An 18,828-nucleotide genomic window follows, 5' to 3' on the forward strand; every position below is an offset into this window, starting at 1 on the left:
CAGCTACTCGGGAGGCTGAGGCAGGAGAATGGTCTAAACCCGGGAGGCGGAGCTTGCAGTGAGCTGAGATCCGGCCACTGCACCCCAGCCTGGGCGACAGAGCAAGACTCTGTCTCAAAAAAAAAAAAAAAAAAAAAAAGAAAAGAAAAAGAAACTACCCAGTGTCAAGTTTTGGTACAGTATCACAAAATAACCACAATTTTCTGGAAACGCCACCAAAAGACTCCTGTTCTTTCCAACTACATATCTGTATAAAGCCAGATTTTCTTCAACTATTTCAACCAAAACAACGTTTCACAACAAACTGACTACAGGAGCAGTTATGGAATTCAGCCATCTTTTATTCAGTCAGGCATGAAAGAGATCTGCAAAAAATGTAAAACAAGGCCATTTTTCACTAAATTTTTTTGTTTTGTGAACGGTTTTCATAAAAACGTTATTTATGTTAACATGTAATAGGTTTATTATAGCTATTTTAAACATAAATGTCTCGGTTTTAATTTCTAATCTGGCAGATAATGATAGACAAAGATCCACATGAAGAAAAGTTCCTTGGGGTCCTCAATTGCTTAAGAGGACACAAGGGTTCTGATATCAAAAGGCTTGAGGTCCACCACCTTAGGAGATAAAAGCACAGGGAAAGATCTTATTGTGGGAGCAGCACATAACGAAGATCATTTCGGCAACGTGTGAGTGTAAAATGAAGTGGAATAGAGAAGCCAGACGAGTCAGGAAGCAGCAACCATTAAGAGCAAAGTAGTAAAGTGAAAAAAATATACAAAGGCCTGGACTAAGACCAGAGCAGTGGGGCTAGAAAGGGTGAATTTGAACAATCTTTCAGAGGCTGAATTGACAGAATCAAACCACCAACTTCAGCATCAGATAGAATCCAGGCTGGGTGCAGTGGCTCACACCTCTAATCCCAGCACTTTGGGAGGATGAGGCGGGAGGGCTGCTTGAGTCCAGGAGTCTGAGACCAGCCTGGGCAACATAATGAGATCCCATTTCTACAAATTTCTTTTTTAATTAGCCAGGTGTGGTGGTGTACACCTGTGGTCCTAGCCACTTGGGAGGTTGAGGTGAGAGGACTGCCTGAGCCTGGGAGGTTGAGGCTGCAGTTAGCCATGATCATCCCACTGCACTCCAGCCTGGGTAGCCTGGGTGACACAGCAAGATTTTATCTCAAAAAAAAAAAAAAGTACAGGCTGCTGACTTAGTCCATGAATAGCTTACACAGCTAAATTATAATTGCTTGTTCACCTATCTAGCTTAAGGGCAGGTACTAAGTCTATACAGTATATAGACACAATATACAAAAACACTATAGGCAGACTGAGTTCTAAAAATGTTCTCCAACACTAACTGGGTGTCCTACCATTCATTTCAATTCTGAAACCACCGGAGTTAGTGCAGACTCCTCAAGTTAAGGGCTTGGTCCCACAAGACTTCCCCACTTCAGATGCCAGCCTCAAGTCTTGCATATCCCCAGGCTACCAGCACTTCTGCCAGGCTGACTGCAAATTTAGGGGTTCCCATAACTCCACTTTGAGTTCAGTAATTGACTAGAACAACTCACCGAACATGGAAAAGCTCTATGCAACTCAGGAACAGCCAAATGGAAGAGACTCACAGCGCGAAGTATGGGGGAGGGGAAATACAGAGTTCCCATGCCCTCTCCTCTGGGCAACACAGGCACCCACCTTTCTGCACATCATGGGTTCACCAACCCAAAAGCTCTCTGAACCTCACAGTTTCAGGGTTTTCGTTTGCAATTTCATTGCATAGGCACGATTGAGTAGATCACTGACCACGTGACTGAACTCAATCTCCAGTCCCTCTCTCTTCCCTGGAACTGGTGGTGGTGGAGGGCTGAAAGTTCCAACTCTCCAATCCAGCAGTTTCCTGACTGCTTCCTCCGGAACAGCCCCCATTCTGAGGCTGTCCAGCCCCTCATCCCCAGGAGCCATTTCATTAGCATGAACTCAGAGAAGATCCAAAAGGGCTCATTATGAATTACAAGACACTCCCCCTGCTAAGGAAATTCCAAAGATTTTGGAAGCTATGTCCTAGGAATCAGGAATAAAATGATATAAAATTATACAACAGACTATCTGACACGCAGAAAGTAATCATTAAATAACTGCTGAAACAATGAACAAAAGGATAATAGTATCATTCACCAAGATGGGATATACAGAGGAAGAGGTTGGTTAGAAGAAAGGTGGCAGGTGAGCAATGTTCTAGACATGTTGAATTTTTAAGTGCCCAATGGATCCAGTAGGTACAGTCATGCAGCCAGTAACGTTTGAGTCAATGACGGACTGCATATACAATCGTGGTCCCATAAGATTTTAACAGCATATTTTTACTGTACCTTTTCTATGTTTAGATATGTCTCGATACACAAATACTGCTGTAAATACTTGTGTTACAGCTGCCTACAGTATTCAGTATAGTAACAGGCTGTAGTGGTTTGCAACCTAGCAACAAAATAGGCTATACATATAACCTAGGTGTATAGTAGGCTATACCAACTATGTTTGTGTAAATAGTTTACCTTTGAATAACACGAATTTTAACTCTGTGGGTCCACTCAGATTCAGATTTTCTTCTACCTTTGTCACCGCTGAGACAGTAAGACCAACCCTTCCTCCTCTTCCACAGCCTACTCAATGTGAAGACAATGAGGATGAAGAATGTTATGATGACCCACTTCCACTTAATGAGTAGTAAATATATTTTCTCTTCCTTATAATTTTCTTAATACTATTTTCCTTTCTCTAGGTTATTGTAAGAATGGAGTATATAATACATATAGCATACAAAGTATGTGTTCATCAACTATGTTACCAGTAAGGCTTCTGGTCAACAATAGGTCATTAGTAGTTACGTTTCTGGGGAGTCAAAAAGGGTATATTATTTTTTTTTTTTAAGACAGAATCTGGCTCTGTTGCCCATGCTGGAGTGCACTGGGCCAATCACAGGTCACTATAACCTCAAATTCCTGGGCTCAAGCAATCCTCCTGCCTCAGTCTCCCTAGTAGCTGGGACTTACAAGAGTACACCACCACACCCAGCTAATTTTTAAAATTTTTGTAGAGATGGGAGTCTCACTTTGTTGCTTGGATGGTCTCAAACTCCTGGCCTCAAGCAACCTTCTCGCCATGACCTCCCAAAGTGCTGGGATTACAGGCAAGGGCCACCGAGCTCTGCTTATATGTGGATTTGACTGTGTTGGGGATCAACACCCTTAATCCCTCCCTTGTTCAAAGGTCAACCATACACTTTATGATGTTTGCACAATGACAAAATCACCTATCAGAACATCACCATTACATGATGCAGGGTTAGAAAAAAGACACTGCTCCAGGTATAGACAGACAACAGAGTGAAAATGACTGTCGTGGAAGACCAGGGAAAGGTCAAAAGAGGGTATGAAAAGCCTTAGCGACAGCAACATTTTAAGGATAAGAAGCCCTCAAGGGGAATTGGGAAGTCCTAAATGTAACAGAGCAACAGGGCAAGGAAATAGCTGAAATGACCCATGCTGAGGTCACAGCTGCTCATGGAAAGAAATGAAACTAGGAGGAAACTGACAATCAGAGATAAAAGGAGAAGGTCAAGAAAGCTTCTGCAGAAAACCAAATACTGCATGTTCTCACTTATAAGTAGGAACTAAACACTGAGTACACACTGACACAAAATTAAGAACAATCAACACTGGGGATTTCAAAATGGGGCGGGGGTTGAAAAACTACCTATCTGGTGCTATGTTCACTACTTGGGCAACTGGTTCATTAGAAGCCCAAACCTCAGCATCATGAAATAAACGTACATAGCAAACCTGTGCATGTACCTTCTGAATCTAAAAATTAAAAAAAGGCCGGACGCGGCGGCTCACGCCGGTAATCCCAGCACTTTGGGAGGCCAAGGCAGGTGGATCACCTGAGGTCAGGAGCTCGAGACCAGCCTGGCCAACATGACGAAACCCTGTCTCTACTAAAAATGATAAAAATGCTAAAAATGCAAAAAATTAGCCGGGCATGGTGGCAGGTGCCTGTAATCCCAGCTACTTGGGAAGCCCAGGCAGGAGAATTGTTTGAACCTGGTAGGCGGAGGTTGCAGTGAGCGGAGATCATGCCATTGCACTCCAGCCTGGGCGAGAGAGGGAAACTCTGTGGAATGGATGAATGAATGAATAAAACAAGTGGCAGGCCACAGAACTGACCTACCTATTCTGGGGGCTGAGGTGCGGGGATTGTTTGAACCTAGGAGGTAGAGGATACAGTGAGCCGAGATCGCACCCCCGCACACTCCAGCCTGCGTGACAGAGTGAGACCCTGTCTCAAAAAAAAAAAATCTTGTTTCAGTGGCTACACACTTGAAGAGACTTCAGACTCACCCCCTATACAGATGCACACAATACTGTACACTGTGAATGTCCCTAGTATTGGTTTTTGCATGAGGTCAACATTTTATATTTATGTGAAAGGAAATGACACCACTGAAATTCTACAAGATTTAAAAGTAACTTCAATTATTAATTATTAATTTGTATGACACCGATCACACACTGAGTAAAGGCCATCTGTTTTGCCTGCATAGCATTTTTTTCTCCTCATAACAGATCCTACTTCTCTTTTCCCCTTTCTGTTAATTCCAGGAGTTTAGGCACTGATCTCACCAATTGGGGGAAAAGGTAGACCCAAGGACCAGGAGAGCCAATGAGAGTACACATTTCCCTTGGTCATATCATGGGTTCAGACATGCGATCATGCCAGGCCAATCAGAATCCTTGGACTTGACAGGTATGTGAGTCAATATATTTTAATGCTGTGGTTCTTCCACTTGCAAATGAAAAAGCTCATACAAATACAGTTAGGAATAAAGAAAACTGTGGCAATAAAGCAACCTTCCTTTTTCTTGCTTCTCTCTCCTACAATCCTTTTTTTCTCTCCCTATCATTTTTTCCACCTCCCCACCCAACTGCATTTAGATAGTGGACTACTTAAACTTATCACTGAGTCTTTTTTAAGTTAAGGATTCCTGATATATGACATCACCATGACACAGAAAGCTAATCTAAAAACTAAGCCCAGCCCCAGGTAAACTATTCTGTGATTCAATTTCTTGGTATTCAGATAGCACACTTAAGAGTCTTGTTTCAAGACCGGGCACGGTGGCTCACGCCTGTAATCCCAGCACTTTGGGAGGTCAAAATGGGTAGATCACTTGGGGTCAGGAGTTCAAGACCAGCCTAGCCAACATGGCAAAACCCCACCTCTACTAAAAATAAAAAATAATTAGCCAGGCATGGTGATGCCTGTAATCCTACCTACTCTGGGGGCTAAGGTGGGGGGACTGTTTGAACTCAGGAGGTAGAGGATGCAGTGAGCCGAGATTACACCACTGCACACTCCAGCCTGGGTGACAGTGAGACTCTGCCTCAAAAAAAAAAAAAAAAATCTTGTTTCAGTGGCTACACACTTGAACAGACTTCAAACTCATCCCCCATACAGATGCACCCGATACTGCACACTGTGAATGTCCCTAGTACTGGTTTTTGCATGAGGTCAACATTTTATATGTATGTGAAAGGAAATGACACCACTGAAATTCTACAACATTTAAAAGTAACTTCAAAATTTCTTCCTTCCTGTTTTCCCTCAGCTAGAGATCTACACCGGTTTAAAACAGGTCAGCGCCAGAGTCCATATTTGTAAAACGGCCTTTCCAATCAAGTTGTGATTATCTGAACTAGATTAAATTTTGGTACTTCCATGTTTCTTGCTGTCCTTAATTGTTGATGTTATTATATGGAGAAAATAATAACAAATTCACAACATCCCGAGACAGAGTGAAAAAAAAAAAAAATGAGACAAGGTAGTATCATAAAAACAGAATGGTGCTAAGAATGAGGAGAATGTTTAGTTCACAGTAATAGAAACCCCAGCTACCTAAATCAAAAGGAAGGAGGTAACCTTAAGAACTCAAGAACAAGAATGCAGCTGGATCAAGAACAGACTGGAAGAAAGTGGCTTAACACTGCCAGAGAGTCAGGTAGTGTTCTCCTTCTGCTTCTCTCTAGACAGTTGCTTTATTCTCCCCATCCATAAATCATCTTTCTTGGTCCCCAGACAGCAGAACATAACTGCTTATAACTCCCAATCCTTTACTTAGGGTCCTTGAGCATATTAAGAACAAATCCTTCTCTACTGAGCCTAGTTTCAAATTTCCAGGGAACGAACACTGATTGGGCCAGGTTGGTCAGGTGCCCAACCCGAGTTCAATGTATTATGTCTTTTGCGGGGAGAAGGAGGTAGGAAGAAATTGGATGTGTAGGTTGATGGGCAGTTAAGGGATCTGTGTTGGGTCAGACATACATTCCAAAGGTTCCCATCACACAGTCCCAGCTTTATACCTTGTCTCATAATCCAAATACGGAACTAACAACTCACGTCGATTCTAGACTCTTGCTAAGAGACTGGAGTATAACAGAATTTAAGATAATTAAAGTGAATTTAAAAAATCAAAGGCCAGGTGCAGTGGCTCATGCCTATAATCCCAGCATTTGGGGAGGCTGAGGCAAAAGGGCCACTTGAGTCCAGAAGTTTGAGACCAGCCTAGGCAATACAGCGAGATCATCTCCACCAAAAAAAAAAAAAAAAAAATGCAAAATTAGCCAGGTGTGGTGGTCCGTGGCTGTAGTCAAAGCTACTTGGGAGGCTGAGGTGGGAGGATTGCTTGAACCTGGAAGGTTGAGGATGCAGTGAGCCACGGTCATGCCACTGCACTCAGCCTGGGTGACAGAGTGAGACAAGAGAGAAAGAAAAGACAGAAAAGAGAAAAAAAAAAGAGACGAAGGAAGGAAGGAAGGAAGGAAGCAAGGAAGGAAGGAAGGAAGGAAAGAAGGAAGGAAGGATTAATTAAAGGGTAACAAGCATTCATCACTATTTTAGAAGTTCTATGCCAATAAACAAATACAACTTATAGTGGCTCACGTCTATAATCTCAGCACTTTGGGAGGCTGCAACAGGAGAACTGCTTGAGCCCAGGAGTTCAATACCATCCTGGGCAATATAACAACACATCATCTCAAAAAAAAGAAAGAAATATAAGTTAAAAATATATTATAAATTCTAGGAATGAAAATGGTCCTTTATAAACATTATGGTCTATTTGAAAAACCCAAGATAATTTTTTTAAAAAGCATAAAAGTCTTAGAGGGCTGAGATTCTGCCTTGGTTCAAGGCCACTCACCTAGAGCAATGCCAGGTACATACAGTATGTGCTCAAACATTCACTGAACAACTAATTACACTCAGAACTTCCCAATCACAGCTGGGTACGGTAGCTCATGCCTGTAATCCCAGTGCTTTGGGAGGCCGAGGAGGGCAGATCCTCCTCACCTGAAGTGAGGAGTTTGAGACCAGCCTGGCCAACATGGCGAAACCCCATCTCTACTGAAAATACAAAAATTAGCTGGGTATGGTGGCATATGCCTGCAGTCCCAGCTACTCGGGAGGCTGAGGCAGGAGAATCAATTGAACCCGGGAGGCGGAGGTCGCAGTGAGCCAAGACTGCGCCACTGCGCTCCAGCCTGGGCAACAAAACATGACTGTGTCAAAAAAAACAAAAACAAAAAAGAACTTCCCAGTCACAGTACTTTAAGTGGATTATAGTTGTGCCAAAGATACTGATGCCCTCAGTTTTGGGGAATGATGCCTACAATTAGTACTAATTATTGCTATTAACACAGTACTAATATTATCTGGAATCACAAAGATTGAGAAGCATTGAATGCAAGACCAAAACATTGCTGGAACTTAGAGTTCCAGCAAGGCAGGCTGGTTACCAAATAAATTTGTATGAGGCCAACAGGCATTTAACAATCATTCACACTCATTGGTAATAGAGAAAATAATGCAAGTTAAAACCAATAAAATTGGCTAAGATGTTTTTGGAGACGGTTTTACCCAGTCCTGGTAAGAGAACAGGAAACAGGTACCTTTTACATGATAGGGGGAATGCATCTGAAGGCAGTATGCTGCGAAGGCTTTACAAACATCTTTTGGTCCAAGAATTTCACCTGTCTTTATTAAAAAGCAAAAAGACAAAGAATCTATAGGTCTAGCAATAAGTGACTGATTACATATATGATGATGTAGCAAAAAAGGCTGCAAATACAACACATTAAGTGAAAAACACAGGCTACAAAGCTGTATGTACCTGAGGTTACAAACCGGCAAGGCAACAAAGACTGAATCCAGCCCTCAGGTATGCTTTGAACCCCAGTGTGTTAACAAAAAAAAAGTGTGGCCCACATAAAAATCAGAAGATTTCATATTAAACCCACATTCTCCTAACTCATTCTCTTAAATAACTAGAAGGTGCAGTAACACCAGGACATATCCTCCCAGAACCACAAAGGTCTGGGTTGACTGGCCCTGGACTGTCCTGCCACCTTCAGTGCTCCTGGTCCCTAACACGCCTTCAAGTTTCCCGGGCTGAGCAGCTTCACACCAGGCACCTGCTGGGTAATTTGAGCATGTTGACCTTCACAGGGTATTAACAGTTATTATCACTGGATGGTAAGATCTTGGTAGGCTTTTAGTCTTCTTTCCTTATACATGTTTTCGAAAGTTTTCTTCAATAAACATGTATTCCTTTTGTAGTAGGAAAAAACATGTTATTTTTTAAATTACCAAATCACAATTGTAATATCACTTCATCTACCAAGATCAAAACAACTAAAGATAACAGATAATGACTGTGGTTTAAAACTAATTGAACTAAGAAGTAATGTAAGGTTACAATTACTGCAGGATTTCCCTCCCTTTGATACTAATTAAAACTCCAGATTGGACAGACAACAGCAGTATTTTACAAAACAGATCTTCGTCAAAGAGGGCAGCTTCTACAGACAGTGCAAAAGCCTGCTGTTTTAAGGATTCATTCCCATACATTTAAGATTTCTTTCACTAAAAAAGGAAACAGAAAATCTCTCCTATAGAGACCTATATTCATAACCTCAATTAACTTGTTTATAAAGCTAAATAATTCTTGATCTTTATTTTACACTGCTTTTTCATTTGATCAATAGTAAGAATTTTATGGGGTTCTCTTTTCCTCAGAGAACTCCAGAAAGTTTATACAAATTGCCATTCATCTCAAACCATTCCTGAGACCTCACAAAGTAAACCATATTGTCCTCATCGCAAAGATAAAGTAGAAGGCTAGGTAGAAACGTCAACATCCATAGACAGCTGGAAGCGGAGTCAATGCAGTGTCCCTCTCTATCCCTCCTCCAATCCACTCCCACATGATATCCACTCCCACAAGATACCCAGAGGGAGCTTTTTTTTTTTTTTTTGAGACGGAGTCTCGCTCTGTCACCCAGGCTGAAGTGCAGTGGCATGATCGTGGCTCATCTTGGCAAGCTCCGCCTCCTGGCTTCACGCCATTCTCCTGCCTCACCCTCCAGAGTAGCTGGGACTATAGGCGCCCACCACCATGCCTGGCTAATTTTTTTGTATTTTTAGTAGAGACGGGGTTTCACCGTGTTAGCCAGGATGGTCTCCATCTCCTGACCTTGTGATCCGCCCGCCTCGGCCTCCCAAAGTGCTGGGATTACAGGCTTGAGCCACCGCGCTGGGCCCAAAGGGAGCTTTTTAAACAAAAGCACATTATGGGACTCCCCTGCTTAAAACTTACATTAGCTTCCTACTTCCCAGACATTCCAAGTCAGGTCCCAAGTGGGCCTCCCTCCTTCACTCCTCACCTGTTTCTCTTGCCCCCAGCACTGGCTCTGCACCAGCTCAGAGCCCTCTGGCCCCCAGGTTCGAAGGGCCTCAAACACTCCTTGATTTAATAAACCAACAAATAACCCTTGCGTGTCTGCCAGGCAGCAGGCACTGCTCTAGGGCTTGGGGCCAATTCCCTGGACAACAGCGATACACTCCCTGCCCTCATGGAGCTAACATCCTGGTAACCCTGCTACCAAGTTCCCTCCTCCTGTAATCTTTTAAAGAGTATTAAAACAACAATTGTAATAACCGTATCTGAAGGGGTCTAAAAAAACCAGTGCTACCTATAAGACAGATCTATTCTCATTTAATGACTTTGTTTAATATTAGCTCTTTATATTAAGTGCAGGAAAGAGGAGAAATAAAGGCAAAGGGAACTACTATTCATCGAAATCTGCTATATACCAAGAATGGCACTCATTTTCTTGTCAATTTTTCAGGGTTTCTCTCATTGCTAGCTATATAGCTTTTATTCATCAGAAGCTAAAATGTAACACTCCAATTCTGCAAGATTGGGGCAGCTGAGTTTCAGATAACTTCAGAAATTGAAAGATAACTTGGTTTTAAAATCCACTATCTTAAGTTCACAGCAGAAATGAATGGATTTTTATAAAACATTGGATCCACAATGAACACACCCATTATAGATAACACACTGGAATGATATATGTGTTTACACACATTTTGTCTGTGTTAGAACAATAAAACTGCTCAGGAAATCTGCCTTGCAGAGAAGTAATTAGCCCTACACACACAGACAAACAGGCAAACAGACAAACAGACACACACACACACAAAACGAATGGCTCCAATGGCATCTCGTTTCAGTGCTTTTATGGTAAGAGTCAATGTCCTTCTTAACTAGGTTGGTTAAAGCCTGACAAAAAAGCCAGCTGACCTCGTCCATGTCCATGAACTGTATCCATGTCTTGCAAATGCATGCCACCAGACACCAGAATGATTTGCAGACATAATGCAAGGAGGAACACATCAAATGCACACCAGTGCAACAGAGGGGCAAGCGCACTGTCCTCCTGTATGAAAAAGAGGATGTTTAATTTTACCACCAAGGGGAAAACTCTGCCCACTTGCTGTGTTGCTATGACCTTGTTACTTATTTATTTATTTTTTTCTGAGACAGAGTCTCACTCTGTTGCCAAGGCTGGAGTGTAATGGTGCGATACTGGCTCAGTGCAATCTCCACCTCCTGGGTTCAAGCAGGGAATTGAAGCAGTTCTCCTGCTTCAGCCTCCCGAGTAGCTGATAGCTGGGATTACAGTAGCATGTCACCACAACCACCTAATTTTTGTATTTTTTAGTAAAGATGGGGTTTCACCATGTTGGCCAGGCTGGTGTCGAACTCCTGACCTCATGATCCACCCACCTCGGCCTCCCAAAGTGCTGGGATTACAGGTGTGAGCCACCGCGCCCGGCCAGACCTTGTTATTTTCACATTCGAATTCACTTGAATTCAAAACTCTGTCACAGCCCTCAGTTCAACTCCTGGCTGCACCACTCAATGAAGAGCCAAATGCACTACCACACGGCTCCAGCAGACCCCATACCACACAAAAACAATGACAGGTTTTGGTGACCAACTGAAAACTGAGCTAGGCAGCACAAACTCAGTCCAGAGAGCTGAAGCCAAAACAATTTCACCAATGTTCTCTCTGGGCAGTAAGCTAATAAAGCAAGCTAACTATCATTAATTCTACTAGAAAAACGCTGAAACAGCAGTGATGCATTCAAATAGATTAACTTGCTTAAAATTCACTTTCTTAGCTACAAACTTTAGGAACAAAACCTGAGTGACATTCTACCATCACATGTATTAATAAAAATGTTTTGGTTTACTTTTCAGTGATCCCCCAGTGGATCTGATATCTCTCTACACTGAGGCCTTCACATTCAGGAAGCAAACTTCCTTAGGCCACGTTCTATCTCCAAACTGGCCAGCATGGAACTATCTGGACACACACCCAGCTGTCTCCCTCATCACACTTCTGTACAGTCTTGCGTTTCAAAGACAAGTCCACATCACAAGTGAACTGCCTTTTCAAACTTCACTAGTCTTCTCTATCACTCTAATCCTGTTTTTCATGCAGCGGCACTTTAGGAAAACCACTACAGAGTAAAGGATAACAAGACTGCTTTAAGGATGAATGCTGGACAGTTGACGAGGCTAATTTTCCTCTCTTTCTTTCTGCTTCCTTCCTTCTCTTTCTTTTTCTTTCTCTGTCTCCTCTTTCTTTTCTCTCTCTTGCCCTCCCCTCTCTCTCTCTTTGTTGACAAGGTCTCACTATGTTGCCCAGTCTAGAGTGCTGTGGCATCTGCAGCCTCCAACTCCTGGGTACAAGCAGTCCTCCCACCTCAGCCTCCCTAGTAGCTAGGACTACAGGTGGGCATCACCTCACCGGGCTACTTTTTAAAATTTTTTTTTTAGAGACAGGGTCTTGCTATGTTGCCCTGGCTGGTCTGGGACTCCTGGGCTCAAGTAATGCTCCCACCTTGGCCTCTCAAGTATTGGGATTACAGGAGTGACCCACAGCACCAGTCCCAAGGCTAATTTCTGAGCTAACTTATGTGAGTTCAGTGAAACGGATTCAAATTTGTGCCTCACCCAGTTTATACATTAGTACATGTCAGAGAACCTCTTAGTTACTCCACAACAGAAATCGAGAACGTAAAAAGTACCCAAATGCCTATAAAATATGTCTAGGAAACAGGCTAAGAGTTTTGGACTCTACAGTTAAATTTGATTCTGCAAATTCCATTTGTAGAAATTTATCCTAATGAAAATAATCTCACAAGTATATACAGAGACATATGTAGAAGGACGGTCACTGCAGGGTTATAAGTAACCGTGGAGGAAAAATAAACAAACTAATGTCTAATAAAAATAAATTGGCTAAACCACCAGAGATCCATGGCTGGGCACGGTGGCTCACGCCTGTGATCCCAGCACTTTGGGAGGTTGAGGCAGGTGGATCACCTGAGGTTAGGAGTATGAGACCAGCTTGACTAACATGACAAAACCCCATCTCTACTAAAATTACAAACATTAGCCAGGCATGGTGGCAGGCACGTGTAATCCCAGCTACTCAGGAGGCTGAGGCAAGAGATTCATTTGAACCTGGGAGGCAGAGGTTGCAGTGAGCCAAGACTGCACCACTATACTCCTGCCTGGGTGACAAAGTGAGACTCCGTCTGAAAAAATAAAATTAAAAAAAAAAAAACTATCATAGATCCATAAAACGGAATATTATTTGGTTACTGAAATTGTTATAATGCAATATACATATATACAGGAAAAGACACTCATGACAAGATGTTAAACAAAAAAAAAAAAGTAGGCCGGGCGTGGTGGCTCACGCCTGTAATCCCAGCACTTTGGGAGGCCGAGGCAGGCGGATCACAAGGTCAGGAGATCGAGACCATCCTGACTGACACGGTGAAACCCCATCTCTACTAAAAATACAAAAAATTAGCCGGGCGTGGTGGTAGGTGCCTGTAGTCCCAGCTGCTCGGGAGGCTGAGGCAGGAGAATGGCGTGAACCCTTGAGGCGGAGCTTGCAGTGAGCTGAGATTGCAGAAATTGTGTATGAATAGCCACATGCATACACACAAAAGGATTTGAAGATATATGTATGCAGGTAGTAGACCTGTGGGTATTTCATAGTTTTCCACTTTATACTTTTCTGTATTTCAATTTTTCTACCATAAAACATAAAATTATCTTTTTAGATACAAAGAATATTAGTTGCTCATCATAAACTATATTTTAACCTAAAAGTGATCATGAGATTTAGTATTTATTTTCAAAAACTTATAGTTATTAATACATATTTGGTAGCTTATTAAATACTTTTAATGTTTAGTCTAGTCATTCAATTAAAAAAATTATACATAGTGCCAAGGAGTTAGCAAGAAACTTTTTTTTTTTTGGAGACAGGGCCTTGCTGTGTCACCCAGGCTGGAGTGCAGTGGCGCAATCATAGCTCACTGCAGCCTTGATCTCCTGGGTTCAAGTGATTCTCCCACCTCAGCCTCCAAAGTAGCTGGGACTACAGACGCACACCACCAAAGAAACTTCTTTTTTAAGCAACAGATTTCTATTTACTATCATAAAGTACAGTAGTACAATAATTAAATGGGTTAGCTTTTGAGTTTTACATATTTTTATACACCCCAATTGTTTATCATCCCTGTAACTACCATTTATTAAGTGCGTGTGTCTCAAAAACTTATGTAAGCACTTAGAAGTAGGTGAACTTTGTTATTACTATTCCTATTTTCAGCTGAGAAATGAGGCATTGAGAGGTTACATCAAACTCACTGACTGTGTAGTCAAACACAATATTCTCCAGAGTTTGCGCTCTTAACTGCATAATATCTACGGTGTCCTGTGGTGAACTCTTGAAAAGAAGGTGTAAAGGTCAAATTTTATTAGCATGAAAAGTTGAAACTGGAAAATATAACAATTTTCTCTATTTGTTAGAAACCAATTTTTATAGCAGTATGTTGGACTTATGGTTTATAAAATGATATTTTGATATAAGACAATATACCAAATGTAACTTTGATATATGATTTACCACTACATTGTGACTTAAATTTACATTTTGACTCTCTAAGCAAATGCTTTGCTCTGAATCTTCTTTCTGGCTAATCACCTTGAGCACACTATGTCTGGGAAAGGCTCTCTCCTTTCTAAACTAACCAAACTTACAGAAGTTACTGGGGTATAGTGCTTATGGCTCCTAATTTAAAATCAGTGACTACTAACTGATAGATTTGACAAGTAAACTTTTAAAAGATTGGTCTCACTGCAATGTAGTTCACATATTCACTCAACAAATGTTTGAGTTCCTCCAGGCACTGTTTTAGGCCCTGGAGGTACAGGGGTGAACCAAAGCCTCTGCCATCTGAAAGGTGTATGACAGGTACAATTACACAGCGGAAAGTCATGGTCAATTGTTTTTTATTAGCAGCCTAAGGCATAAAACTTAATCTGCCACTTGAAAAACTTTCTATCCACTTCAGGAGCTGGTCTCAGGAGATGCTCAGTGAGAAGGAAGCTAGTGGTTTCCAACTTCCCTATGCAGGAGAAATTCCTAGAGAATGCATTAAAAATACCAATTCCAGAGCCCCACCTCCAGCTGTCTGATTCTGAGGTGAGGTGACAGAAACCTGTGTTTATTTTTATGTATTTATTTACTTACTTTTTGGACACAGGCTCACTCTCTCTGTTGCCCAGGCTAGAGTGCAGTAGGGCAGTCACGGCTCACTGCAGCCGTGATCTCCTGGGCTGAAGTGAACCAGATCCTCCCACCTCAGCCTCTAGAAGAGCTGGGAATATAGGCACGAGTCACTAAGCCCAGCATATAAAAAAAAATTTTTTTTTAGAGACAAGGTTTCCCTATGTTGCCCAAGCTGGTCTCAAATTCCTGGGCCCAAGCTATCCTACTACTTCAGCTTCCCAAAGTGTTGGGATTACAGGCTTGATCCACCATGCCCCAAACCTGTATTTTTAACAGGTGCCTCCATTAATGCTGATGTAAGTGATCTGAGGTCCACACTTTAAGAAACCCAACCAGTAAGTGGAGCCAGTCAGGAGGAAGTGATCATTCAGAAGGGAACAGCTCTATGGCAGAAGAATTTGAGGCGCAAACATAATCCAAACTCTCATGTCATCAATTCTCTACAACTCCCAAATTTTAGCAAATTAAAAAAACGATTTAGAGTAGAGAAATTTGGACGAGGCATGGTGGCTCATCCCTCTAATCCTAGCTCTTTGGGAGGCTGCCTAGGTGGGAGAATCGTTTGAGGCAGGTGTTTTAGACCAGCCTGAGCAACATAGAGAGACCCCGTCTCTAGAAAAATTTTAAAAATTAGCTGGGCATGGTGGCGTGCACCTGTGGTCCCAGATACTCCAGAAGCTGGGGTGGGAAGATCACTGGAACCCAGGAGGTTGAGGTTGCTGCCATGACTGCACCACAACACTCCAGCCTGAGTGACATAGCCAGACCCTGTCTCAAAAAAAAAAAAGAAAAGAAAAGAAAAGAAAAAAAAGAAAAAAAGAAATTACCAGCAGCTCCTCCTTAACCTCTTACAGGAGGTTTGACAGTTTGCCCCAATCTAGGTATTTGGGGAAAAGAGAAACTTGAGCAGAGGTTCTACTACCAATATTGAAGATAAACCTTAGGGAAAAGAAAATTGCTAGTCGACTGCCAAAAAAAAAAAAAAAAATCTAAGAAGGACAAACATTTCACAGAACTAACTTGCTACCACTCATTTTATGCCCTATTTCACAATGCTTAGTATCTGAGCAATCCACAGGGTTCCAAAGTACATTAAAAATTTGTTCATTTCCTCTCTTACTCAGGCAGAATAATAATAGAGTTTTGTGAAGGTACCATGCGCCCCAGCAATTTCAACAGAAGCATTCCTAGATAATGAAATACCATTTTTTAAAAAAGATCATACTATGAGAAATGATCTTTACTGGACTACTTAAAGGTGTCTGAAATAATTTTAACACCAGCATCAAATTAGTGTCCCTCACTCCTTAATTTATATGACTTAAAAGTCCCTAGATTCTTTACAAACCCATCTGCACTAGCGATTTTTCTTTCATATGTATGTAATTTTTAGTGTTTTTACTTACAAGGAAACTCCCATCAAAACAACGTTTCAAGCACACCAGTAAAAGAAATTTTAAACAGAAGCATATTTTATTCTCAGAGATAAACTAAGAAATAATAACTATGAAGGGTGTTTAAGCTTCCGCACTCTCAACCTTCAAGTCATCTAAAAATAAAGGTATCCCAACAAATACATTCCTCCTATTCAAATTTTGGGGGTTTAGAGTAGCACCATGCAAACCAGCTGGCCTGCTGTGTCCTGGCCCCAGTTCCTGCCCTCACATCCTGTCCACTACATAATCCATGAGATATCTGTGCCTTTCTCTTCATCCGTTCCACGGGATTAGCAAAACTGCCTCCCCGCTGACAGAACTGAGAATTTCTAGAGGCATTTGTTTGTATGGGATTTGCTGTTATTAGCCACCCTTTTCATTGGCCTTGTTTTTATTATCTGTACATTTTGATCAAGGGGAGCAGCAAGAGAAGAATGCCAACAGACAAGCACAAAGAAACGCATCTGGCCGGAGCCTGCATATATTTAAATTCCCAGGTTGCTGCTGCCCTCAGAATAGCACTGATGATGGCAAAGTTCTAGAGGAAACTTTCATATTGAAGAGGCTATAAAAATCTCTATAGCCTCCAACTCCACAGAGAAGCCGCTAATCTATTTCTTCCAAAGCAAAGCCTTCTTGAGTCTGAATCACAACAAAAGATTGCCCATAGGAAATGTAATCTCCGAAGTTGTTTTCTAACCCCAAAGCAAGCAGAGGCGCAGGAAGGTGCGGCCGATTCCTCGCCGGTTTCCTTTTTTTAGGAATTCTGATTGCATTCCCTCGTGCAAGCAAGGGACTGCAATTGTGCCTCAGGTCCACACCACAAAACCGTGCCGGTGCGTAAGAAGGCAAGGGACGCGGCGGATCCGGGGACGCGCTCACAGGGCGCGGGAGCCGCTCTCCGTTAAATGCCTTCAGGGGCGGCCCCGCGGCGCGCCCTGGGGCCGAACTGCATTGCCTGCCCTTCACTGACCCGGGATTCCGCAGGCTTGCAAGCGAGGGAGCGAGGAAGGAGCCGGGGCTCCAGGCAGAGGCGACGCCGCTCCCGCCAGCGCGGGTCCCCGGGAGGCCGGCGGGAGGCGAGGCCGGGCCGCCCCGCGCCGGCGGCCGAGGGCAGCGAGGTCAGCCTGGGAAGGAGCGGACGCCCGGGGTCCCCGCGGCAGGAGAGAGCCCGCTCCGCGGCGGGGCCGCGGCGCCCATTCATCCCTACGCCCGTCCCACGGCCACCACCCCACGGCCCACCGCAGCCCCCGGCCTCCCAGTGCGGGTCCGCCCGCCATCCCGCCGCCGCCCCCGAGGACGGGAAGGACGAGGCAGAGGGGCAGCCGCTGCCGTCTCCCAGGCGCGCGGCGAGGGGCTAAAGGCGGCCGGGGGCACAAGCGCCGGGCGCGGGACGGACGCCCCGGGCAGCCATCGCGCCGACCCCCGCCCCCGCCGCCGCTGCCCGCGGTCCAGGCCGCCGCCGTGCAGCCCTCTCCTCACCTCATCTCCGGGCGGGTCCGCGCTGCCGCCCCAGGGACAAATCAGTGTCGCTCACGCGCCGCGGGGAGGGACGCCGGAGCCGCAGCCCCGCACACCATCCCCGCCCGCCTCTCCGTCCGTCCCGGAGCCCGCTCGGGATTCTTCCTCGCGAGCCGCCGTACTACGGAGCAACCAAGCTGTGCTCCCTCCCCTGGCGCCTCCACTCCTCTCTACCTCCTTCGCTCCCTCCCTCGTTCCCTCGCTCCCGCCTATCTCCTCATCTCCCTCCGCTGCCTCCCCCGCCCCCCATCCACCCTCCGTCTCCGCCCATAAGTGGGTGGGGAAACCGCCTGCCAATCGGAAGAAGGGGCCCGCACCTTCTCACCGCCCTCTACCGCTGGCCCCGCCCACCGTGCGAACCCGAGGAAGGGGAGCCAAAGAAATGTAAGACGACAGAGTGACAAGCTGAATGAGCCAGTCAGCAGGCGCTGAGTGGGGGCAGGATTAGCACTCTCCCCCTCTTCCCCACGTAGGCGTAACCGGAGATTTCTGGTCTGAGGTTGCCTATCGTGGTTTATGGAGATTTTGTTGCACGATTTCGGTGCATCTGCTCGTTGCCGTGCGAGGCACTAGATAGAATGCACTTAATTGGCTTAATTATTGGAGGTTTTAAAGGAGAGAATAATGTGGAAAGGATAAAGGAGGCGAAGCACAAGCCAGAGGGTTTGGCCGGGCCCATGGTTGGAATGAGGAAGGGTGTGATCTTCGTTTAAGATTTGCATAAAACGGAACCCATCCAGGCGATTCCAACTTCGCCCATTTATTGGTAGTCCTTGGGGCGGTGCCTCGCCTCTTTCTCCGCCC

The 18,828-nt window shown here is 44.1% G+C and overlaps 1 protein-coding gene across 16 annotated transcripts in view; it reads right to left on the bottom strand.

Moving 5' to 3' along the window:
* ITSN1 (intersectin 1) overlaps nt 1-18,196 on the bottom strand; it is a 247,173-nt gene extending 228,977 nt beyond the window's left edge. For all 16 annotated transcript variants that reach the window (XR_012432038.1, XR_012432037.1, XM_045387760.3 and 13 more), the window contains exon 1: nt 17,986-18,196. Coding sequence is in view for 1 of the 16 variants with exons in the window: in XM_045387760.3 (XP_045243695.1) it covers nt 17,986-17,990 (5 nt within the window). In the remaining 15 variants the exon portion in view is untranslated. The remainder of the gene's footprint in view (nt 1-17,985) is intronic.
* Between the last annotated feature and the right edge of the window lie 632 nt (nt 18,197-18,828).

The sequence above is a fragment of the Macaca fascicularis genome, chromosome 3 (genome assembly GCF_037993035.2).
Source record: "Macaca fascicularis isolate 582-1 chromosome 3, T2T-MFA8v1.1".
Lineage (NCBI taxonomy): Eukaryota > Metazoa > Chordata > Mammalia > Primates > Cercopithecidae > Macaca > Macaca fascicularis.